This window comes from Xylocopa sonorina, chromosome 9, assembly GCF_050948175.1.
Source record: "Xylocopa sonorina isolate GNS202 chromosome 9, iyXylSono1_principal, whole genome shotgun sequence".
In the NCBI taxonomy this organism is placed as follows: Eukaryota; Metazoa; Arthropoda; class Insecta; order Hymenoptera; family Apidae; genus Xylocopa; species Xylocopa sonorina.
The window spans coordinates 5,854,021-5,880,644 of NC_135201.1; the positions used below are offsets into that span (position 1 = coordinate 5,854,021).

Consider the following 26,624-nt stretch of genomic DNA (forward strand, 5'->3'; position numbering starts at 1 on the left):
TTTTACAACTGACAAACATTGTGCACTTACTGCGTCGTCCGTTCGAACTAATCGGCGTTGTGGTCGTCCGAGGAGGAAGTGAGACAGACTATTGAGAAATGAAAATGGCGTCGCGTGCACGGTATCGATAGTTTTCGTTACGTTAAAATGTTCGTTATTGTTTTTTGTGCGTAGTAAAATGAAAATGCGAGCGGTGTCTGCTGTCTAACTGTGTAGTTGCTTGATGAAATATCGTGTAAGAAGCCGTGAAATAACGTGACTCGCGCGTGGTCTTGATTTTGGAATATCTCGCGCGACAACGTGAGACAAACAGGGAGAAGGTACTGGTTTGCGTATGGTTTTTAAATCTTACAGACAGTTTTATTTTGCCGATAATCGTGTTTCTCGGCGGGGAACGTCATTGGCATGACGAAAGACGCGTATTTGGTTTTCGTTCGTCGCGCGACCACGGTAAGCTATGTGCTTTGACGTGTACGAGTGAAATCTAAGTTTCGTACAAAGACTCGCAAAGGTGTGGAGACGACGTGCGTGTTTTAGCCACCATGGCGGTGAATCCGCGTGATATGGACGGTTTTATGCCGCTCCTGTCAACGACGGACATCAAGAAAAAGTTAAATGTTGGTAGTTTGCTGCTGAATTATTTGGGTGATACGACGAAGAGTATCGAGTGTCAAGACATCGGACAGTTTATCGATAACATCATACCGTGGCTGAGCAACGGCAACCCCAAAGTATGTAACGATTATTCCTCTCGCATCGTTTTCCCTCTCACGCTCCCATTAACGTTATCGAAATCTCTGGAAAATATCCCACAATGGCCCACCCGACTTTCGCGTTCAGCTGTATCCCCAATATAAACAGAATTCGTTCTGATTTTCATCATCGAGGCTTGCTGTCAGGCTGGACATCTTTTTCACGCTTTCAAACTGTACTATTCTGTTTGTCGCTTACGATGAATATCTTTCGTGTTGGTTGCGCGAATAATAACGATAAAAAATATTTGTCAACAATTTATTCCTATTAATTCATTTATACCTATACTATAGCATTGTTTTAGTTACAAAATGTTTAACTTTCACATAAGAAGACAATTAAGAATGAATAGGAAAACAAATTGCACGCACATGACTGGTCGAAATCGCAGTGGGGTGTGCCGGATGACAACCCGATTAGGTTGTGTGCGTACGGGCTGAGCTATTCATTTATTGAATTTCATTATAACCATGCGTCAGAATGTAAAAATGTTAATTACTAAACAGCCTGTAAACATTTTGTTGAATTTACGTAACTCCACGTATTTTTATACTCTCAAATAATGTTCAAATTAATAAGAAACATAATCAATAATATTTGGAATTTTCTTCTAGATCCAAAACATAGTTGTACACAGTTTATCTTTTGTGACCTGCGTTGTCTGCGTGTATTCTAGACTTTCTACGCTCGATACTCCCGAATGGATGCTGTGCGATTGGCGACAAAAACGTGATTGATTTGTAACTCAAGTTCATATTATTTACACTTGTTATGTAAAAAGTAAGCAACAGAGAAGAAAACAACTTTTCGTTGCTTTGTACACGATAGAAGAGGACAGGTATCTACTATGTGTGGCCCGTTGTACACAAGGATCTTACGAAAGATTCGCCCGAGCGACCTTTCAATTGCTCAATCTTTAGTTAATGGATTACGAGCGTTACCGTTATTTTCATCTTCAATAAATGAACCTCAGAGTGTACCAATGGTATAAGTGATTTTTGTTATCACTGTTAGTTAACATCGTTAAAAGGTAATATCAGTTGCAATCTACGTTACGCGCAAATAACGTATTATATCCACCTTCACTACTATATCTCGATTTAATACGTATTATATAAATAAATACGTAAACAATAATTAATTTACTTTCTTCTCTAAGAAAATTGAATTAAATTGGTATATACCTTAGGATTACTAAACTTATCTAATTATCGCAGAAGCATATTTACTTACATCTAATGCTTTCAGGAGCTCAACTAATTTTGTAGTTGCCGAGTTTTTGTTACTGAAGGACAAAACAACGTTAACGCTCAAAGTTGACTCATATGATTTACCATTATCTTGCGGGCGAGCGAAAATTATTTTAGTAGGCCATTCAAACGGAGTTATTTTGAGCAACTTCTTAGAAATCCTTTCCACTCAAATGAAATTCTATAAATACACGTATGCTCTTAGGAGTACCGCTATCATTTTATTACCAGAAAATGTTTGTTTTGAACCAGCCAAAAATCAACAGCATGATCTTAGTCTTAACAATGATTTTTGCGTGACTGTATGTATTATCGTTCGATTGGATTCTCTACTACAATAACCGTTATTCTACTGTCTAAATGAAGAGGCCTATCGACAATTCGCTCTTCGTTGAGATAACGCAAAACTGGGGCTGGTTCTGACTCAGGAACGTATAAGGGAAAAACTTTCACACCATGTACGTAAGTTGTCCTTTAGTACAGTGTGTTACGGGATACAGTACGTGGATGGAAGATTCGTGCATAGTCGAAGCTTTTGGAAGATGCAGCTAGGTGCTCTTGTATAATAGATTAAGGAACGTTCGTTATGAGGTCTCGTCGAAGGGGGAATACGAAAATACTCGGAGAGGATAGGATAATTAAGGCAACTGAAGTCTTCAAACAGTTATATACACTCGTGGGCAATTGTCTATGATTGTAATCGTTCCCTGATAGACGATCAGTCTAAAATATTCTCGCCGACTACGAGCCTGGTATCTAATCGTCTTTGTTGCTCTTCAAACAAGCCGCAGTACAAGAGGGCACGCTATAAAACTTATAAAATGCCTGGAAACAATTTCACCTACGCTGGAAAAATGTAGTCGATGAATAAATGTGTGACGGGAAGAGAAGTATATGTACTAGTAACTGGTTGAACGAAAGAATTATCGTTTCACGTGTTACACGAGTATTCTTTCTCATTAACAGGCGCTCGAGGGAAAGTTGAGGTTAAATTCCTCGATCCTTTCTTATCATTTCCTGAAGCGAGTTTCTACAAACGGGTTTCTGTATCTCACGGCAGAATTACGTTGGAAAACGAGACTTTGGATGATTTAGGTATTGGCGACACGTTCCGTTTGAGTTTGGTTGATTGAAATCAACGCAAATAGGTGACGTCAGGATACGTGAGCGGTGGAAATATGACACCGACCAAATTTCATCGCTTAACAAGCTTATGCCATCTCGGTTTCAGCTGCGGGCAGAACGAAGAGACGCTGCCCACAGAGGGTGATAAACGGCAAACGGTTGACCAAGTCACCATTTACTGTTGAAGTTCAGCTTCGCCTACAATGCACGAGGCACGAATCTCACCAATACATACATTTTATCCCGCGTAGTGCACCTATACGCATAAGGAACAGGTATATTTCTATACGTATAGCTGCCTGTTCACTTCTATATTTAGAGTAGTTTTTTTTATTGTTGCACGCATAGTAATTGCTCTGTTCCTTTTTCAGAGTTATTATAGTACCTCTCTGCTAGCTGATAGTCTAAAGAAAATCTTAAGTGCTTTAGCAACTTGACTGTTGTAGAAATTCCAGATGTTATACTCTGGTCACATGAAATGTTTGGGGATTTTATCGAAGAGGATTTGAATTTTAAATAGACTTTCCTTCGCCTATCGTTATTGTAGGCCACTTGTTGCTGAAGATTCGCCATTAGCTCGAAACTATCTGTAATATACGAGAGACCATACCTTCAACAGGAACAGTAAGAAGAAATCGTAGAAGAGAATTACTTGGTATTAGAGAAATCTCCGAATGGAGAGTCTTTTAGAGTCAATAAGAGTTAATCATGCAGGAAAAAAGGGAAGACAAAGGTAAATCAGGTCTCTGATACTTAAGAAAAAATCTCCAGACACGTCTTGAGATAATAGGATCGAAGAATTCCCATCTCAGACCACTCATCTCTCTGATGAAAGTCGTCATGATTAAGGCGTACAGCTTGCTGTTCGTTTTTCATTTTCAGCGAACCCACCACTGTCGCAATTTTGGCAAGAAGCCTACTGCTACGTGACGAGCCTCCCAATTTCGTCAGGGTAGTCCCTATCGATCTGGACCAAGGTTCTTCATACTGCAGTTGAATCCAGCTTCTTCTCTAATTCTGAGTCTGGTCACCTTCGGATGCCTTATTTTTTTATCGATTCGATGCAATTCGAATTTATTACGTTTTCATTTGATGAAATCCAAGTCCTGGAAGCTCTAAATAAAGTAGAGATCGTACTACTTAGTTCACTATACATGTATGTCAGGTTCAATATAAAGTTTGGAACGAGCGGAATTTAATATCTTAACATAGTTGAACTATTTTGTAACGAAGTTATTTTTATATTACAGGAGAGGAATAAGGTACAGGGTCGTAAATCGTAATTAAAATGGGAATGTCCATACAGTGGATGGTAAATTTAAATATGCAAAAGAATATGAAACATGTTATAGTGCTCGAACAGTGAAACAAATCTCTATTTACGTGTACCTGATATTTCTTCAGTTACGTGTACAAAAATATGAATTTGCATAAATATCCGCAGCCTAGTCGTAAGCTTCCGCGTGACTTGACTCGTATCTCGTTGCAATTGGATCACACTGTTTCTCGTTATGGAAGATCTTAACTGGTACCATTTTTGCAAGCCATCGGTGTACATACCGTATCGATGCCAAGGGCATAGGACAACTCAAACACTGTAGTCTGTCCTTCTTTCTCTCTTTCTTTCTTTCTATCGTTATCCTTTTTCTCAGCCGCGAACGTTTCCTTTTTCGAATTTAAAACATGACATCACCCACGCCCTGCGGTGATCTTGACGACGCGTACCAGGCTAGCTAATGTTATTTTGTGTTACTTGCATAACTGTACCTTGCCGCGTTTAGTCACGCTCAATAAGTCCTGCAAAAGGTGATCATAAAAACGTTAGCGTATCTTTATAACGCGAATTGTGGAATTCAAAGCGGTCGATTTATACTTTGTATGCCAATTGATGTTGCCATAATTTATGTGCACAGAGACAATTATGGGAAGAATTATGATAATAATACTCAATGATCTTAATGCCTATTACGTAATTAGTGCAGTACATTTTATTCAATTTTTTTTTTATTATAAATGGCTGCTCGTATCGTCAAACAATACTATAAGAAGAAAGTTTGTCTGGCTGGAATTGCTCGTTTTAAGTGTTACGTCAGCTCTCGCGCGACTTTAGGGCCAGCTACGTGACACGAGCCTTATATTGAACGATTAATTACATCATGATGCATTCCATTTATGAAACTCACGGTGTTAACTGATAAGGAAAACGCGAATTCATCTTTGAAGTTAGAAGTACGCAACAAAAGTGCTATTATGTAGCGTTTACTCTGATTCATTGTTTATGCTTAAAAAGCCAGCTCTGTTCTCTCGAATCAATCTTTTATTTGTTCTGTGGCGTGCTGGCGCCTCGCAATGAACGTACATATGGATGCATTTCGTTGCGAATGGCGCTTCTGCGAAGTGACAGCAGGAGGAACAGTCACCTCCCACGTGGTCTTTAACAGTTTTAACAGGGCCCTGCTCCCAACTTCGACGAGTAAGGCCAGACAGCTCGCCAACGCGTTACTGCTTCTACGCACCGACTTTGGACGCTCCTCGAAACATGTGCACGTACAGTCTATTGTTATCCCTTCTATGTGGTCTACTCGATGGTTGAGTTAAAAAGAGGTCGTGTCGTTAGACCTGGCATGGTCCCTTCCTCTCTTAAGGTCGCCAGCTTTCAGAGGCAAAGTTCAAGGCGCGTTGGCTGTTAATAGTCAGCATTTCGTTGCTGACGTGCATAGACTGGATTTGTTAATGCTTTTCGTCGTAGAGTTAGGAATTCTTTTTTTTGAAGTAGCAGGTTGGAGAGTTAAAGTTCAAGGTGTGTTGAACGTTTTGCAATTTAAATTTTAAATCTTATCGTGGTTAATTGTAGATATAATGAAATTAATTAAAAATAATGTCATATTTGATATCTTTTAAATATGTCCTTCTTTTGCATCTTTATAATATACATCTATAACTGGATCGCATTAAAGTACTATTAAGTTGAAGCGTTTTGCCAAGATTGTTAATGATCAAATCGTGTGCTAATTATATGATAGTTAAGACAGAGACGAAAAACGTCCGCTGCTGAGCAGTGATGTCACATCCAGGCAGCGTAGCTCAGAGAGAACGTTTACCCCGTGGCTCTAAAATAGGTTCATATGTCTATGTATAGCGCTTCGTTAAATGTATTTAAACTGTCGCAGAGTAATGGAGGGTTTTGCAGCCAGTGACATTGGATTTGCCGTATGCACTTGAGACAGAAGTCAGATTTGAGAGGAAAAATGTCGATTCCAATCGAAGAACACGCAGCAACCGCGAAGGAATTACTCATTTAGCCCTCTCGTTATCGTTGAAAGACTCAACTCGACTAGGGTTTGCTTTGAGGGGTTCTACCGCGATAAATGCACTGAACTGGTGGCTACACTTGCACTTTCTATATTGATCTGCTCGTCCTCCTCCCGGAGGAACAGTTCGTTCACCCTCGAATCCCAGAGTTATCTTCCAATGTTCAATATTCCCTGTACGCCAAGGTTCAGAAGTATAAAATTATTCCTTTCTTTATTCATTTCTTCTATATTATCATCGACCCATAACTACAGTTTGTCTTTTGTTTACTGTAAGATAAATTTTGTTGTAGGACTAAGATTATGAGCACAAAATAGATAAACGAACCATATTTTGAATGAAGGATTAAATTTAGGAATGGAATTGATAAATATATTATACTTGAAAATGGATTAATTCATGCGTTATGATACTTGCTACTGTTGGAATGATTCACGAAGAAAAGATAAATCTTTTCTTACTTCGTTAAAGACTGATGACGTGTATGCTTTAAATTCTTATTAATTTCGTATATAACCACGGAAGCGAAATGCACCTAATCTCTTGAGACCTCAGCAATTATATGTTTTGTTAAAAGCGCCGAAGTAAGAGAGAGGAAAAAGTAAATGAGAGCGTCGTGAAGTAATCATTACGGGTGTACGTAGAAGCATACGGGTCTCGCAGACGAAGTATAATTACGAGTGAAGGGTAAAGTGTGAGGGGTCTACAATTTTTCAGCTTTCAGGGAAGCAGAGTTTATCTTGCCTGGATCAATATACCCGGTGGACCCTATGGTGCAACATAAACGCAGTGCAGGGAACTAAACACCTCGTACGAGGGAGAACTTCACTCCAAAAATACACCTTCTAATTAATACGAGATACATGCGTTCGTGCTCTATATCGTGCATCTTTTTATTAGCCTTGAATCGGTGTTAATAAAATTTGTGGTTCTGCTATTTTGGTCCCTCCGTTTTCAATATCCGAGCTGTTCGACGAACTGGTTTTCCGTATTCTCCCCGAGTCGTTAATCAATCTTTCGTCATAGCGGCGCGTATAAACGTCTTCTATATTCAGCAAATTACCCAGCAAGCCTCGATTACCTTGATAGATCGGCCAGAAAGCCGTGTAAGATTTAGAACGATTTCTTTACGAACGAAAGGGGACAATTATTCCGCTATAATAGTCGATATATGCTACAGGTCTAAACGGTTCTTTTGGTTCTCTTGTTTCAGGTCGTCCAGAACGGTTTAGAAGTTCTTACGTTCCTCGCGGATCGAATGGGTCATGACTTCAAGCCTTATATTTCTACCATCATTCAGCCCACAATAGATAGACTAGGTAGGAGTCTCTAATTTTCCTGTAGGTATTTGTCTCTCAGTAATCATCACTTAGTGATGTCAAGTAGTGTTACAATTAGTTAACCCATTAAGGCTCCAATATTGCACTTATGCAACATTAATCTATAATGGATTAGTAATAGAATCTGAGTTTGAAAATTATTTGCTCTTTAAAGTATTCAGAGGCGCAAGTGTAAAAGTAGTTTTACTTTTTGGTTGCTTCGTAACATTCTATTAACTAAACTTCATTGTACACTCCTTGAATCACTGCTTATGGACAGAGATGGGCTCTAGATAAAATAAGCACGGAAGTTCAACCGCATATTATGAGATGAGATGTTATACCAGGAGATATTAATATACATACAGTGAACCGGTCTCTGAAGGCTTTGTTTCCTTCACACCGTAGCCATATTTTTTATTATACCAGCAAATCAGATGTGTAATTAAAAGAATACCGTTGTTTCCCCATTCAACAGGCGACAGCAAAGATGCAACGCGAGAAAAAGCACAGTTGGTGCTGCTTAAGATAATGGAGAGAGGTTGCATGTCTCCGCAACACCTTTTGGACAGACTGCGGCCGGCTTTTATTCACAAGAATGCCAAACTACGAGAAGAAGCTCTAATTCTGTTAACTACAACATTGAACGAGTAAGGAGTCGCGATAAATTGCCTCTAAAACAATGATTAAAGTATTATTCAAATACATCCGCTATATGTACTAACGACAAATCTTTTTACAGACACGGCGCTGATGAAATGATGCTGTCGGGTGTGATTCCAAGCATCGTGAAATTATTGTCGGATCCAACAGAAAAAGTGCGAGAAACAGCTTTGAACACGTTAGCGGATATCTATAGACACGTTGGCGAAAGATTACGTGTGGATCTGCAGAGAAAACACAATGTACCGCAAGCTAAGTAAGTGAAAGAGCGAAATTGATTCTTGGCTTCTAGCCTACACTTATACTTTACATCAAATAGTAGTTTCTTCTGAATTCTTAAAACAATTTCACTTATAGTCTACCACTTGAATAGCTTAAAAAGATGATAATCGTTGATGGACAATTTATAGCTTTCTAATGTGTGAGTACGTACAGGTAACATCTTTATAACATGGTAGTTAGGTTCTCTTTCAAAAATTATAAAGACTAGTACAAAAATGGAGTTATATTTTATATATATATATATATATATATATATATATATATATATCTAATTACATTATACTATACAAAGTATAGTACTACTAAATTATTATATGCAGCAGAATGTGCAAATTTTCTTATCATATTTGTATATAGGAGTCATCTGTATATATAGACAAAGGAAGAAACTATTTTATATATTTTGTAAATTGTTAATTTGAAATAAACTGATAGCTACATTTGATCTTATGTTACAGATTGTTATTATTAATAGAGAGATTTGATCAGCTGAAAGCCGCTGGCGACCTGCTGCCTCTTGCAATGTCTTCGGACGGTGAGTAAATCCATCGAATTTCCTTCGCAGCGGGTAACTAAACTACCAATAAAATTAAGTCAGGAGAGGTATAAAAACTAATTGCGACGCCCGTCACCTACGTTATATTATTCAAGTTGTATCGTGCTGCCATCCTGCAGTCAGGAACGCTATCGTGTTGTAAATACTTTAAGACCTACCTTCGTTCTTCGCTGCCTCGCCTCTTGCTCTCTCACTCTTTTTCTCTTTCATTGTCCACGTTACCGGTACTGTTACACACGATGAATATTTAGCAAGGACCGCTTGTTCTCCAACGTGATAAGAATATTCACTTAATTCAGCACGGTACAACATAGCAAATTTGAATTTAATTACGACGCAGTGGCGTGTTTTTCTTTTCGATCTTTTGATTCGATTGGATAAATTTCTTTTTTCCCCTGGTGCACACAATTCATTCAACGTCGACTTCTTTTTCGAGATTGATCTCTCTTTCAAATGCAATAACGTCATCGAAATAAACAGGATAAAAAAGCGAAAGGATAGTAACGATTGAGATACTTAGAGGATCACAAAGGACCAAGATTTGTCTATGAAGCACTTGAATTGTAATTTCCTTTTTTTTAGTTATTGGAAGAAGTATCATTTTACAAGGAAAGTATCACGGAGAGAAAGAGAGCGAGAAAGAGAGAGAGAGAGAAAGATCAGAGAGGTAGTTGTATTTGTGCCGTATCGTAAAGCCTCATTTCCTTGAGCGAGCAACACAATGCGATCACTAATTCGTCCGTGTTATCTATACTGAGATATTACATAATATTACATAGCCGATAGGTACGGTGTACTATGCAATATCAGCGGTATATCGTTTCAATCGTTGTTTGTAACTCATACCGTACTAAAGCCGTCTTGCTTCAAACGAACGGCCTTGTAACATTGTATGACTACTACCAGGGTGTTCGAATTTCGATTGCAAATATTACATTTCGCCAGCAACTGAATACTTGACATATTAGTTCCAAAGTTACTGGTAAGAAAAGAAATAATACAACTCGGTGACGCTGATGGATAGAAATAAAAAGAAGATACGAGTAAACCAAGATTCCTGATGACTCACGATGCGTACATGCATTTCATTGTATATCTAATCAATCTCTGTTCCTTGGTAAGAAATTTGCCACTATGTCTTGTCTTATGTAACGACAAGTCTCAGAAGTATATAATTTTGCTTAAGTAATTCCTGAAAGTGGAATTTAAAAAAACCTGTGCCCTGCTCTTTCTTTCTGTGATGCATTTTATAGAAAGTTTTTGAAACTAAATTATGATACTATTTTAGTATCCGTAAATGTATAAGTGGTAAAATTTTTTTTATTTTGTATATCAGATTTCAAAGCAACGGAACAGAGTACATGTTTCTTCTACGATGTTCGGTTACGATTAGGTCATACATGGGCTTGGCAGAGGAATTACGGTTCTTCGCTTGATTTCAAGTTTATTAATAGACTAAACTACCATGAAGAACATAACATCGATTTTCCACGTGACTTCCTGCACTATGTTCGTATAGATAGTGTCGTTGAATGATTTTTATTGTCATGCAAAAGTTCTTCGTCTTTATGCTATGCTTTGGTGAAATGTCTCTTCTTTCTCTCACATTTTACAAAGATTGAACGTCTTATGTTGGCGTCAAATATTTTTTCATCTTCTGTTGAATTGCTCTAGTCACATGGTAATTTCGAGGCTTTTTTTCTTAGTTGTGTGAAATTTACTTGATGTATTCTCGCACACATTAACGCCATAAGTATCCATGTATGTAGTATTTGACACGGAAAGGTTGAGCGAACACGGCGCTACGAAAATTTGCATAAGTCTCGTTTTCGCTCTCTCTTTCCCAGTGACTTGTCACAGGAGGGAATTTCTATGTTAGACACTCATGCTGATTCGCAATTATATACGATGAATTTCTCTCTCCTGTTATATTTCCCGAGATCTACTTCCCCACGCTGGATAATCATTTAATTCGGTTCATTTAATAATTCCTTTAATGAATTAGTCTTGTTATTCTAACTATCGTCTTTCATCTAAGATCAGTTTTACAGAATACAAATTATTCAGGCCCTGTTCACTGTTCGTTCAAAATTAGCACCCGCACCGTATCAGCTTGAACTCGCCTCCTTATTCTACGACCTTACCCTAAGGAAAGTGCGCGAGACGTGTGCATATACGCTTGAGAGAAGTGAAAGGTAGGGTGGTAACGCAGATTTATCTTCACCGTGCACAGTTTTACGGTGCACGGATCTGTTGTCTGCGCAATGTGCATGATCAGATATTAAGCGGGGAATAGGATGCCCTTTTTCTCCTTCCCTGACATTCTGCAAACGCTGAACGTTCACGTTAGCCTATTGACAAAAGCCGCAACTCCATAGGGACAAGCGAAATCGCGTGCCTTGTGTTTAGACTCTATCAGCATTGGAACGCGGTGAAACTGAAAGTATGTAGCAGTCTGAGCAGAAAGTTTCATCGTTTATTGTACACGCTTTCTTCTAACATCGCTAATGTTGATACGAGCAAACTGTAGCGTATGTAATGCAAGCGACAAGAAGAGTTTAGTAGAGGGACATATGTTCGCTCTACTTTTAACTGAAAATAGTATCAATAATTGTTGCTTTAATGGCTAATGATTGCTTAAGCCACGACACGTTATGCTTTGAACGATAAAACCATATTCGCACCCGATAATACACATAGAGTTTATATCACGTAATAGCGAAGGCAACATTATGTAGCCTGTTTGGTAAGCGTGCTATTCGCGATCGCAATTCTTCTTCATCTTGGCAACGTATTCACGGTTTCCTTTTTCTTCCATAGTTCTTTCAACGTATCCACGAGCTATTAGAGAAACAATGAGAACTGCCCACTGAAACACACGCGAGACATCAGGTTGTATTCTCCCTTCTATCTTAACCCAGCTTTCCTCAATGGGAAATCGGAAGCAGCGTATCTTGTTGATCGTTAGAAACAATAAATAACGTTACTTTCACCGATGAATGACAGTCACTGTGTACGTACGACTTTAGAAGAAATTGCCATGCCTGCATCTCGTTTTCTATCTATTATTTATTCCACACTCGGTCTGTACAGAATTTCTAAGAAGGTGAGGTGATTCGCTGAAAAGAAAGATATAATTTATAATCAGTCCCACATTGCAGGTATGCTAATTTTATGTTAATTTCATCCATATTTTATTCGAGTTTTCGATCTTATTCTTCCCTGCCAATTTTCTTCTTTTTGTTTTCTTTTTTGTTTGAAATTGTCATTTTTGAAGCAATTACTGAAACGGATTTTAGATGACATAATAATAATAGTAGACTAGTTCTATAGGTGTAGTGAAGTTGCATATTAAATTTTAATGCGTGTATTTTTGCAGAAAAAAAATTATTTTCCATTTAAAGTTTTATGACTGGGTGCTATAAAGACACATCTCCTTTCCAGAAATTCTTATAATGTTTCCTCAACTGGACACTCAACTTGAACGCAACAACAACTTTACATTATTCATTGCACGAACAGTTTCTTACTTGCATCAGTGGTAATCTTCGTCCTCTTCACACGCCTGGAAGTGTTCAAACGGCAAATTGAATGGGACCGCATTAATCATTCGCTTCTTTTACACCTGGACCCCGGACAATTTGTCGATGCCTTCGCAATTAGGTCAGTCCGCTCGTTTCGTTCGACGATTTTTATTCTCCTTCGAATACAACGCACATAATTCACAATTATACTCGTTTGTGATAGATCAATCGATAAAGTGGTCTTAATTTACCTGAAATCCACCAAATATGGAAAATGGAATTGTAAGGCGTGCCAAATGTAAAAGTCATCATGCACACCATATTCTGATCGTGTAAGAAAAATTCTTTACATCTCTGTAATTAACTTTCAAGAAGAAATGTTAATCATTCGTTCTCATCACCTTTTAAGAGTGTAACACTCACGAATGCAGATAGAATATAGCCATTTTTACTTACTAAAATCATTAGGAGGAGAAATTAATCGATATTTTTTAATGCAAAACATAAGTTATGCAACGATGGAATGGATTCTTGGATGGATTATGATACCCTTGATTTGGCTCCCATCGAGGGGCACCCGATAGGGGAAGGTCCCCTTCCTCCTGTTCGACTTTAGTCGGATCTCGCGGCAGTAAGCAGCACTTACTGGGAGTTCGTAAACGAGTCGCCATTTAGCAACGTGAGAGATGTGTGTCTCCTGTCGACTAGTTTTTAAAGTAGTATGGCCGGATGCGTCTATACTGAAAATGTATCCAGAATCGTGACGGGCTTGCTCGGTGATCTTGGTCGTCTTTTTTTCTGTGTCACGGACTGAGCGCGATCAGGCTAGACGAGTGTGACGCGTTCTAAACGATACGTGTTGCTACCGTTCACGGACAAAAGGCAAGGACGATCGTTTCAGTTTCTCTCGACACGTTTGTTTACCTGTACCAGACGCGGCTACGGCGAAATATGATGTCGTTGCGATACTCCGCCGCCGGTAGGGTCGACAGGATGATTAGTTGTGTCACTTGTTCGGACAAGACCGCGACAGTTTATACGAATTACTTATACAAGTGCCTTTACGACAGTAGTTCGATATTATGCGATAACAATTCTACCTGAGGTAGTGCAGCGTTGCCATTAAAAGAAAAGGAAGTGCATCGTGCGTTCGTCTTCTACGCTCGCGAAATGTACCGAATCTTTCGTTATTCCATTTAGTTATCCCGATGGATACGTACTGTTTGAAAAAAAAAGATACAAACAAACGCTATCGACGATTCTGTCTCGAAAAATAGTCTTCGTGACCGAGGTATTCCAGGATCGAGAAATGCGAACACAATCGTTCCACCATTAAGCGCATTTGCCTGAACATAGTGCAAATTCTTGTACTTTGAATACAGATCGTTAGATTATCACGCTGTTGCGAAAATCGGCGTTCTTCCGTCATGTGAATTACAAATTTCTTCTGAAAGAACTTTGCACAGCGGTGTTACTGCGTGGCCAGTAAAATATCTTCAGCAGGTCTGTTTAGAGAGGAGTGGACTGAAAAAATTAATTATGCGATTGAATTGTTAATCTACTTTCTCGTGTGCAGTGAACGAATAATTTTCACTCTCGTGGGAAGTGGTAGAAATTTTCTTACCCTAACGCCTGTTTTTCTTCGTTTCGTAAACGTTGATCGTACAAACGTTCCTATTTTTGAGAGATAAGTCGGAGATCTTTATACAGTCTTCATTATCTGTACAATCGAGCATAAATAAGCGCTCGTGCTTGTACACGTGTCGGCTAATGGAATGCTCGTAAATGCTATGGACTGTGTTCGTGACGCAATGTTCCTTGGAAATGCAATTCATTTTTATTTTTGAATTATAACGTCGGTTTCCTTACAGTGGAAACTGTGGAAAAATTTTTATACAAAACGGAACCGTGGAAATCCTCGAGAAAATCTTGATGACAATGCTAGAATGCTACGCATGTTATTTTTAATATGACAGAAGAACTCTTCTGTATCTCATTGCCGTAGTTACTGCTAATGCCATCATTAATGCAAATGTAGGTTCTCTTACCTTAGCGTGTTTAATTCAAGCTCATTATGCCATGATTTGATTTATATTGATCTAAGTAATGTTGTGTATTCCAATTGATTATTAATAAGCTCGTTCCTCCAACTTTACACAAAAGAATGGTAATTATTCCAATGAGAAAGTCAGTGTAGTCAGAAAAAGGATTGTATTGCTGTTATGTTGCAGCAAAGATTCTTCATGCTTTGAAACTGTTCCTCCAAATTATATTAAAATGTGAATTCATACTCTGCAAAAGACATTACATCAATTATGTCTCTAACTTTGTTTAAAAAGAAGAAACATTTCCTTCCAACAATGACTGACGCTGACATGCTTTTAACAAGCAGCCATCGCTGCTTGCACAGAGGACTGAAAAAGTATCCTAGTATCGATAAACAATTGTGGGATCACAGCAGTAGGTGGATTCTGCAATGGGATAATATTGTAAAACATCCAGGTGCTAGAGCAAGAGGATGTCATTGCGATATTCACAAACCTCCATGGCTATATCCAGATATAGGTACAAATTGTTTAGGAAGAAATTAATTCTAGTTTTTAAAAGATTCCTGCGATCATAGTAAAATTAATTTCTTTAAATCTCATTATATGCTGTAAGAATCCTTGATTTGAAAGAATAATCCTGCTGATCTTATGTTTTTTGATGCATTTTTGTTTTTTTAGTTGGGAAAGGCACAGATGAAACAGATAGAGCTGTAAGTATCAGTTAAAATAAAGCACATCATATTTTTAATGATATATATTTATTGAATAAATTTAAACATTTTAGGTCAAGTCGGCACACGTGAAAAGGATAACTGTTCCTCCAAAAAGAGGACAATTTGGTCCTGCAAAAACTTCATCTTCAGCCTTAGGTACATATAGGTTTTGTACAAACGTAATCTTAAATGTAACTTTGCATAAATCAATAACATCAGAGTGTAAAGATAATTTTTTAATTGTTTTATTTATTCTAAGCATGTGTGGTGTCTTATACTCACCTGAAAATTATTTTACAAGTATATATACTTCTTTAGTAGGGAAATCAGATTAAAGATAAGCATTATGTAAACAGATACCAAAGTTTTAGTTTACCTTTTATACAAAATTCTTACCCTCTTAACTAGGTATGTTATACGTAACTGAGTGTTTTGTTTGCTATAAGTGCTTTATTTATACATATATAAGACAAGTATAAATTTTTAATTACTTTATACGAATGTTCTGACTCTTAACATTAACATTATGGAAGCACATATTCCTCCTGTTACCAATGCACAGGTGTGGAGTGTGCTAACATTACAGCTCATGCTTTCTCCTTACTGTGGCTCACCATTTTATTCAATATTAATAATTTCCCCAACAATATACCGGCAAAATGTCGATAAACTGTGGACGTTTTAATGACAAGAATGCTAATTATTCGCTTGCATGACAGCTCAGCCTGGTAGAACACCTCACATGGTATCAAGGGTTGTCAAAAGAAACGTATCAATAACACCGAAACCAGGTATCTAAATCTCCATTGGCATTAGTAATTCTGTATTATATATCATGATGGTTTTTGCACTAACTTCTAATGTTTTTTGTTCAGCAATTCCTAGCTAGTTATCTCTTCTTTTGATTTCTTTCTCTTTGCTTATATGCTCTAGATTCATCCATCATGATATAAGTACAAGAAAGAATAAAAAATTGTTCAAATTTGTACTAATATTTATCACATATTACTCATATTTTGTTTAGAATCTGTGCACAGTATTGCTTTGCCTTCATTCATTTTACGTTTCGTCCAATGCGAGCGTAAAGTTTTATAATTTGCTACAAACGCACCTATTCGTATATACGTATATGCACCTATGATCATCTTTTTAATGTACTGCTTTTTATGTCACCGATATATCACAATCCTTTATAGCATAAAACGTTTATATAATAGTATAAGGTACCGTATAACGTACTAAAATCTGTTGGTACAGTATAAGAACTATAATTTTGAAGGTAACATTTAAATGTTTTAAAACTCCATAAACTTGCTCAAAAAATTATACATTGATGTGCAATTATTATAAACAATCGAGTATCAGGAAGCAGTACTTTAATTGATTTATTTAACATAGATTTTCATGTATAATAATTAATGTATCCAGGTCAAGCTGGTGCCGTCGACGAGGAAACCTTCCTTACAGCATTCGAAGATGTGCCATCTGTAAATCTATATTCACCAAAAGATCTTGAAGAGCAGATGAAAGTTATAAGGGATAACGTCGGTGACGATAAAAAAGACTGGAAACAAAGGACCGACAGTGTATGTGTAGATATAATGTCTGCTTTAATTTCGCCTATCAACTTGAACACGCGACATGTATATTAATTTATTTATGTTACAGATGAAAAAATTAAGAGCGATCATTATCGCAGGTGGTATGAATTACGAAAACTTTTTAGAACTTCTGAAAAGCGTGCAAAGATCTTTCGAAGTTGCTTGCACAGATCTTAGATCGCAAGTGGTAAGGGAAGTGTGCATTACCTTAGCATTTCTTAGTCAACAGTTGAAAAATAAATTCGCTAGTTTCGGAGAAGCAGTTTTACTCACATTAATGAATCTCATACAAAATAGTGCCAAGGTGAGGCTCGTAACCATTTAGCGATACCTATGAAAGGAAATTGTGATATGGAAAATGTTACATTAGCTATTTTACACGTACAGGTTGTGGCAACAGCTGGTGCTGTAGCAGTCAGGTTTATTCTTCAAAACACACATTGCAGTCGTTTCGTGCCAATTATCACATCGTGTTTAAGTCACAAAAGTAAAGACATACGTCGAGCATCGTGCGAATATCTAAATCTAATTTTACAAACATGGCCTACCCAAATCTTGCAGAAACACATGATGATATTACAAGACACGATTAAGAAGGGTATTGCAGACTCGGACCCAGATGCAAGAGCCTTTGCCAGGAAGTAAATATATTCCTTTTACTTTTGTTCATCACTGATTCATTAAAGAAAACCAGATAAGTACCATTTAAAACGTTTTCAGGTCATACTGGGCATTTAAGGATCATTTCCCGGAACAAGCCGAGGCATTGCTCAATAGTTTAGATACTGCGTACAAACGCTCGTTGATGTCTCTCAGCAATAGTGGCAGCATTAATAGTTTAAATGTAGTTACGAGATCGGCGAGTGTTAGTCCTCGAACACCTAGACCAGCAATAAGTGCCACAGGTACAGTTACTTGTTATTCCTTAGCTACATCAAGATAGTACAGTATTTGAAATATATATATATGTGTATACGTAAGATGGTTAGAATTTTGACGCCAAGACTCAAATCAGAGTACAATGCAGTGTATATAAAATACTTCTCACTCTTTTTTTCATGCTGCTTTTGTGACTCTACTTTACATTAACCGTATGAAGGTAGTACGGAAAATTTGCATCAAACTTCGGGTCAGCCGCATGGCCCTCTCAGACGCACTCCGTCTTTGCCACGATCTTATCGACAGTCTGGTATTCCAGTTCTCCAAAGACCCACTGATAGTCATTGTAATTGTTGTCACTATGTTTGATGTCTTTAAAGATCACTGCTTGGACTTAGAATTTTCACTCACGTAGATCTGTACAACTGGCTGTAAAATTTTCGATGAGAACCATGATAAAAACTTTACACCTGATTAATTTAGTTCCTGGATTCAAGTATTTGTCATCAAGTTTTTATGTACATATTATGTGCATTACGTACTACTTCATTATATTTCCTATTTCTAGATGGTATTGCTATTTTCATGTATTGAATGAAGATCCGTCCATCACAGAATCCCTGCACGAAGTGGCAAAAGTTTGCACTCACGCGGGCTCCAATTGTACAGGCCTGCATTAATGCATCCAAAATATAACAATCGTTTTCGTAAACGCTTTTTAAATAATTCTGTCTTAAATTGTTCTTCAGATCGTGGAACCCCAGGTGTTAGGTCTACCAGCGCGATAGATTTACAAGCAGCACAAAGAGCAAAAGCAAGATTGCTGTATGCGAACATGAGCAGACAAAAAGCATCTCTTCGTGAGTAGTTGTTTTTAAAGTCTTAGGCCGTTATTGCGTATTTCAAATAATTTAAGTTTATGATCTCTTCATTTAGCACGTCCAAGTAAATCACCAGACACAAGTGTTGTTGCTAGTCCAGAAAGGACCGCAAGAACAAGGACGAGAGTATCTGGAGTGTCGCAATCTCAACGTAAGTTCAAAGAATTAAGGACGGTTTTTCAATATTTTTACAAAAACGTAATTTGATGTAATTTATATATTACATGTAACAGCAAGCAGTAGATCAGGTTCACCGTCATCAAGGTTGAGTTATGCAACGTATAATCGCGAAGGAGAATCGTTAATTGCAAGACCTAGACGGTTATCTGGACATGGAATTAGAAGTAGCGGTAACAGTCGTGAACCTAGTCCGCAGAGGTTTGGAATGGATAGAAGTTTTGCCAGCAAGATACGGTATAGCATTAATCTTCATACTTTAGCTTGATCTCAATTCCAACTGAATGTAGAACATTATGGAATGCAGGGGAAGAAGTATACATATGTCTCCAACGGACAGGCCTCAGTCTAGGCCAGTAATGGCACAAAAAATGCTGCAGCAATCACGCGAAGCGGAATCAGCATTGGCAGATGCGCTTACATTCGATAACATTGACAACTATACAAGAACACCAAGAGGAAAAGGTGATCACAGCGATGACAGTGAAACCAGTAGCATATGCTCGGAAAGAAGTATGGACAGCTTTAGACGACCAAACGATGTAAGTATATACAAAGGATTATCTAATTATGATATGACGCAGATAGTATTTCATAACACAAAATAAATTTCAATACCGTATGCATTAGTTTCATGTACATTATGAAAAACATTGCGCACTTGTGCATTAGCAAAGCAGATAGATGTACACATAATGCATACAATTTACTACTGTGTCACACGCATCTCGCTTTGTTATTGTATGCTTACTTAAATATTGCATTTCTAATTCAAGTTTAATAAAAATGAATGCTTGCATTATTTTTTGAATTAAGAGTTTATATTTGTTGTTGTGCAATTTGAAAGTGTTTTAAACATATCTGTTTTCAAGCATAGATAAGCTTACGAAGATCATCCTGCACATGTGCTTATCCATTAGCGTTATTTATCATTTTATGTAAAATAGTTTGTTGTTCCATTTAATTTATTTATGTATATTCGAATAACGATTCCTATTTCTTGGATTTGTCAATCGACATCGTTTTGCGAGTAATGCAAAACTATTAAGGAATCAGGCTTTCTTTATCTTTAAATAATGTAAGTAACGCATGTTTGGTTTTTTCTTTTGGTTTTGTTGCGGCGTATTTGTTTGGTTTGGACTAACGCGACGCGCCGTTCTGTTCTCCATATCTGTCCATCGTCCATCCGCCATTAGTCGTTCTCATGGAGTGGCTCTCAACAAAGACTATATCGTGATATGTGGGATCAGTCTATCCCTAAGGTTTGTTACATTTAATATTCATTTTCATTTATATCATACATAACCGATACCTTTACACTATACTGTTTTGCCAAACGATGAAAGATATTAGAAACCAATCGAGAATATATTAACGTATAGATATACTGTAACTAAAGCAAAGTATTTGTCTTCGACGTTTCAAATATATACCGTTATCCACAGTAAATTACTTTTCAATTTGCAGGATATTAAAGAAATTATCGAAAATTGTGCACGGAAACATTGGGGTGATAGGAAAGAAGGTTTACTAGGACTGCAACATTTCCTTTTAAATGGAAATACGCTCACAGCTACGGAATTGCGTAACGTAACAGATATTTTTACAAAAATGTTTATGGATTCTCATACAAAAGTCTTCAGTTTATTTCTGGACACATTGAATGAGTTGGTAGCTACTCACAGTGAAGACCTTGGTGATTGGCTTTATGTTTTATGCGCAAGACTTTTGAATAAATTAGGCACTGATTTACTTGGGTCTATACAAGCAAAAATTCATAAAACGCTGGATGTTGTTAGGTAAGATTGGATACGAGAACATTGTATTTAATATGGTTTAGTAAATCTATTTAAAACTATTCGATCTTGTAGAGAGTGTTTCCCGGGAGAGCAACTTCTACCTGCTGTAATGAGGTATTTGACGGATCCAACACAAACGCCAAATTCTCGTGTAAAAGTAGCGACACTCACATTCATCACACAAATCGCAGAAACTGCAGAACCATCTGCGCTTAATAGTTCTGCAGGGACAGCACTAGCGAGGTTACTCGATTGGTCGAATGATGTTAAAAGTCAAGATGTTAGAAGGCATGCACAGAATGCTGTCATATCGTTGTATAATTTAAATCCTCCGAAAGTGACTATGATATTAGGTGAATTACCCAAGTATTATCAAGTAAGTCTCTACGTATATGCATATACCGGGAATTTTTGTGACAAACAAAAATCATACCTCTTCGTAACTGTAACTGTCATCTTATATTATAGGAAGCAGCAATGCCATTATTACAAAACCACTTAAGAAAATCATCAGGTTCCAGTAACCCAGCGTCACCTGGAACTCCACCACCTAGAGCGCAGAGTTCACCAGCCCGTTCGAAAGGTAAAGGTGATATCGATAATGCGGATGAGAATCTGGAGGAAGTCTATAAGTAAGTTGCTGGTATATTCTTAACTTGATAGTTTTATATTATTAATAATTCTTAGTCATTTTAATTTTTAAGTATTTCTCATAGATCCTTAAGACGTACAACAGCTGAGATACAAAACTACGGTTTTGAACGTTTAGAAAGAGCAACCACTAGTAAAGATAGTGGAATTAGTAACATGGCTGATGTAGAGGAAAAAATGGAAGGGCTTACGTTATGCAACTCGGTAATAGATTAACCGGTATATTTGTAAACGTGGCAATTTGTAAATGTAGCAGTGAATTATTCTTGAGATGGTGTTGAGATATTGCGGTTTGTTCTTGTTAGGGTCGTTCATCGTCAGTTTCTTCGCCTACGCAAAGGGGGCGATGCGTTACTAACATTACAGTAAATGGTTCAAGCGATACAATCGCCGGAGATCTTATTCTACCTCAAGAAAATAATGGTTACAAAACGCATGGTATGAAAAGGGTATTGTTTGAGAAAAGCTTAAGTCGTCGGTTTTTGTATAAATTCGACTGATTTATTAAGTATTCGCTGTATAGGATCATCACCAGATTCGGCAAAAAGGCCAGAAGTGTTAGATAATATGATTAAAACGCTACAATCCAAGATGACACAGACTGAAGAAAAAGTATCAGCTCTACAAGAATTTCAATTATATGTTCGGGAAGGGGATGGCTTGTATATTAAACAAAATTTCAAGTATATATTATATTATCAGTTATTCTTTTATAGATGTACGAGAACACCTAGAGTTTGTATTTCATTCCTTTTGTCTTTTATGTTTCGTAGAAAACTGCTCAAAACTTTATTAGATAGTTTGACTAACGATAGCAAGAAAATGCAAGTGGAAGTACTTCAAACATTAATTGATATGCTTAAGTGTCCAGAACTTGTAGAAAGTTTTTCCGTTTATCCTGACTTGCTGGTTCTAAAAGTAATTAATGCGTATAAGTTGGATGATCAGAAACAAGATTCTTCCAGTAGCAGCAACTCGAGATCACCGGTATGTGAGTAGATCAATTTTATATAGAAGTCACTGTTAATGTGTGAATTTCTTTCATTCGGTCAGGTTCTCTGGATGGCAGAAAAGTGTGCTGCAACGATAGCGATGGTTCTCCAACCGGAGCAAGTAATTCACTTAGTCTCGACTATAATTACTACCGAACCGTATCCCGTAAATATGGGCGCGATAAAAATGCTTCACAAAGTTGTAGAGCATTGGGGTCGCGATGCAATCGAACCCCATTTATCGAAAGTTATGCCCGGTCTCATCAAAGTAAGAACATTCCGCTATATGTGTACATGTGTAGATGCTAAATTATTATTTGTTTTGTTATAATCTTTGAAGTATTAATTATTACGCTCTTCAACAGGCATACGACGATAGTGAAAGCGCGGTACGTAAAAGCGCTGTGTTTTGTATGGTTGCAATACACTTGGCAGTTGGTGAGGAGGTATTGAAACCTCATCTCAGCTGTTTATATAGCAGCAAACTGAAGCTTTTAAATATTTACATACAACGCGCGCAACAGACAAACAGTCAACCAGCAAGTCCACGTAGCAATAGCAAAAATTAACTAACATCAAACTCCGCGACACTTAGGATCGCGATACTTAAACGATTTGCTCGTCTGGGTGCAAGGCATGAACGAATGCTGATTAGCTTTCTCAGTAAGTCTAATCCGTGACGGCTGAAAACCATCGAGCAATCTTAACGAGTCGTGTCGAAGTTTTTCGATGGGATAAATTGATCTGTACCATTTCATGGCAAAGGTGTGTGCGACATACCTGGACTCCTGACAGTGATGTTGCACACAAACAGGTAGTATGCATGTTATTTACGCATATTATTGTTTTGTTTGCCAGAAATTTATACCTGTTGCAAAGAGTTCCAGATTTTTAGCGCCAATTAAGTATCGATGTATGTATTACGTAGGGACGATTTTATATTCAAATAACTGATGCAAGGACGATTATTGAGATATTATCGCTTTAGCTATAAGATTTTTCAGTCACCTGTGTACTTTTCATTGATATGTTACACCTTGATATTCAGTTGCGTACTATTGTTTCTTATGAAGAAAAAAGGACAAATGTTTAAAAAAAAAAAACTTTCCTTCGAAGTATTCTACGGAGCTCTTGGAGAAAACAGCAGTATCGTGCCTCTTGTCCACTTTGTGATTTTGTTCACTTTGATTTTTGTTCATTATTCGCTAGGATATTGTATATATTTAGATATTTCAGTGTATTGTTGTGCGTCTTTTATGATTGATTGCTATGCTTCTGAAGATATGTGATTCTAAAAACTTACACATCGATCCAATCTGAATGAAAGCATGAGAAGACAGTGCGACATCACTGCCAAGAGACTCCTACATACTTTATAAGCAGAATGTACGTGGACGCCAATTATATCAATATCAAGAAACGTTGTATAAAAACACATTATACGCTTGTTCGCCGATTTACAAACATCGCTAATAGTTTTGCACGTGACAACAGTAGACCGCGCAATGAATAAGCAAGAAGAAAAGTAGAAACGCAAACGTATAATGATAGTTTCTTCCGAGAACGAGCGATATGTTTGTCATCGGCTTTGTACGAGGTCAGTGAGGATGAATAAATTTCATAAGAAATATTTTTTTCTGCATTTTAACATTAACAAGAGCAGAACGCGAACATTCTATCTGTTAATGATTAACGTGTACGCATAATACGATTGTCACAGGAACACTTACACGTGTGTAAATCGAAGTATCAAAATAGAATGCATTAATTTATTTGTTCAAAATCCGTGTGCTAGTCAGTTTTCCAAGGACGCACAAATGGTTCGAAAGAGACGCAAACGAAACAGTTTGCATCGAAATAACGAATTTTCCCAAGAAAGAGACAGAAATAATACTTGAACATAGAGAATCTGTGAGAGAAACAGAGAAAGAGAGAGAATGCAAACGAATGAATGAGATAAATTATTTCCGACGAAATCAGCAAACTTATAGAGTAGAAATGATTAGAAAAACGATACTCGAAGCTGACATTAATATTTAAATTGTTCGTCACGTTGCCAACAATTAAACAAATGCTAAATCAAAGCTAACTTAACGAGTTTAGTAACATTCTGTGCCATTGTCGTTTCTGTTTTACTTCATAAGGATAACATTGCGTGCATATAAATGTACATATATGTATATAAGATGCGGCAATTTTATTTCTGGAATGAGCATATGAATGATACCGGCATGATCGTTCCGAGAATTAAATTGTCACATCCTTGTACATCTATGTATAACATCATCCTTCAGCATTTTTTGTTAGTAATTTAACAATACCATCAGATTGAAAGTGAATCATCGACGTATTATAGAAGAAGAACAAGTAGATACTCTATATTGAATTTGACCATATTCTTGTTTAAAGTATACACGAGTATTACATATAAATTAAGTTGACGCATAGATATTCTCGAGAATAAAGACGCAAAGGTCTTGCTTGGTTGGTAGTGTTTAGATTTCCAATAGATGGTCAAACAGTGTCAAAAATGGTGTATCGTACGACTATAATGCAATTGGATGCGAACGTTCGAGTGTCAAGTTGTTTCATTTTACATGGTGCCTTTGGCGTCGTCGGGACGAGATTTATTTAGAAATTGTCTTTCATCGTCTTAGAAAAGAAAGAAACGAAGAGAAAGGAATGCTATTGTTGAAGCGATTGTAATCTGCAAGTAGCTACAAAAGCTCCTGTATCTATCGATATTACGTAAAACTGACGGTAATCGAACTTCAGCAAAAAAATTTCCCATTCGTTGTTACGACGGAACTAACGCAAGTTGTTTATCTCTTTTCGTGTTCATTTTGCTGCGCTTTGTCAAAAATACGAGGAGCACACTTGTCCTCGTGGATTGATATCGTCGTCAACGTAATCTAAGAATGTGTATCACATCTATTTTCATAAATTGCGATAATCGCAAAACGGATAATATGGACACGAATCGTTTTCACCAATTGCTGATTGATTACAGGCAAGATGAACAATTCTCCCGTTTAATAGAAATCGTTACGGTGTTTTACAATATAATCTGTATGTCTTGACGGATGAAACGGGATAAGATATACGTATTAAGGTTTAGTGTAAATTACAATTTGTTTAATATTATAAATTTTTGTAATATTATGTTTGTCGATATTCATTTTGCAATTCATTCTTCACTGTCGTATCTATTTAAAAAGGAAAAAAGTATCTAAAGTATGATCTTTCGTGTGTGTGTGTGTGTGTGTGTATGTGTGTGCGCGCGCGCGTGTGGGTGCGCATCTGTGTGTGTACATGTGTGCGTGCGCGCCTGTAAGGATTGTGTGTATATATATACATATTATTATAGAATATAGAACTTAATGTAATATTAATACGGATTAGATAGCTCACCGTCACTGCCTGCAGCGTTCGTCGTGCCGAGAACACAGACTTTGGCACCGCTGGACTCTGCGTAGTGTCGCAATTAATTTATAAAGAACAAAAAAAGAGATCGGCTTGTTTTGTTAAGTTTTTGAGCATTATCATTGACAACACGTGATTTATATTATTATATATTTAAAAGTGCGCGTATTATACGTAGGTATGCATTATCAAGATTCTGGCCACTCTCTTTACATCGATGATAATCACCATATCGGTTAAATCCATGCATATAAATTGTTCATTATATTGTTTGTGTGGTTCTGCTTCTTTATTTTATACGATGGAAGAAGGGAAAGATAAACGAAAACATATTCACTGTAATTTAAAAGGGATCACCAAGAATATTCCTATATATGTATCCTTTATATAAGGCTTATCATCTGAAATCGAGGCACATTTAAATAATATTAGGAACGATTAAATACGGGTACATTTATCACGAGAAATCATTACGAAGTAAAAAATTGAATTGGTGGCCGTATGAAAATGAAATTATATAATTTTGCTTCCTCTCAAATGGAAGAAGGAATCATTCTGGTTTTCGCGATCACGATCACCATTCTCATTATCATGCTTATCATCGTCTTCGTCGTCATTATCTTCACACTACCATTTATTATTATTACTATTATTATTGATATTATTAATTATCATT

At 37.1% G+C, this 26,624-nt stretch overlaps 1 protein-coding gene and 2 long non-coding RNA genes across 5 annotated transcripts; 2 read left to right on the forward strand and 1 right to left on the reverse strand.

Annotated features, from left to right (window-relative positions):
• The first annotated feature begins 80 nt into the window (after nucleotides 1-80).
• Chb (CLIP-associating protein) lies at nucleotides 81-25,687 on the forward strand. Of its 3 annotated transcripts, none has more exons than XM_076900182.1 (27): nucleotides 81-731; nucleotides 7,654-7,759; nucleotides 8,238-8,409; nucleotides 8,502-8,678; nucleotides 9,163-9,239; nucleotides 15,511-15,542; nucleotides 15,617-15,701; nucleotides 16,265-16,336; nucleotides 16,974-17,131; nucleotides 17,214-17,450; nucleotides 17,534-17,787; nucleotides 17,867-18,051; nucleotides 18,246-18,371; nucleotides 18,775-18,885; nucleotides 18,962-19,057; nucleotides 19,140-19,320; nucleotides 19,391-19,625; nucleotides 20,280-20,345; nucleotides 20,551-20,882; nucleotides 20,955-21,258; nucleotides 21,351-21,514; nucleotides 21,587-21,737; nucleotides 21,839-21,971; nucleotides 22,057-22,216; nucleotides 22,307-22,520; nucleotides 22,587-22,793; nucleotides 22,891-25,687. In XM_076900182.1, the coding sequence occupies exons 1-27, from the start codon at nucleotides 543-545 to the stop codon at nucleotides 23,092-23,094; spliced, it is 4,428 nt and encodes a 1,475-aa protein (XP_076756297.1). In that variant the 5' UTR covers nucleotides 81-542; the 3' UTR covers nucleotides 23,095-25,687. The 3 variants fall into 3 exon arrangements, with proteins under 3 accessions (XP_076756297.1, XP_076756298.1, XP_076756299.1); XM_076900183.1 differs by having other exon boundaries at nucleotides 21,599-21,737; XM_076900184.1 differs by lacking the exon at nucleotides 20,280-20,345.
• Nucleotides 2,479-3,786, forward strand: LOC143427075 (uncharacterized). Its single transcript, XR_013102241.1, has 3 exons — nucleotides 2,479-2,899; nucleotides 2,970-3,403; nucleotides 3,500-3,786. It is a non-coding gene; the product is annotated as an uncharacterized LOC143427075 (long non-coding RNA).
• LOC143426617 (uncharacterized) lies at nucleotides 10,809-12,465 on the reverse strand. The gene is made up of 2 exons (XR_013102175.1): nucleotides 12,282-12,465; nucleotides 10,809-12,129 (listed from the first exon to the last, which is right to left on the reverse strand). It is a non-coding gene; the product is annotated as an uncharacterized LOC143426617 (long non-coding RNA).
• Nucleotides 25,688-26,624: the final 937 nt, after the last annotated feature.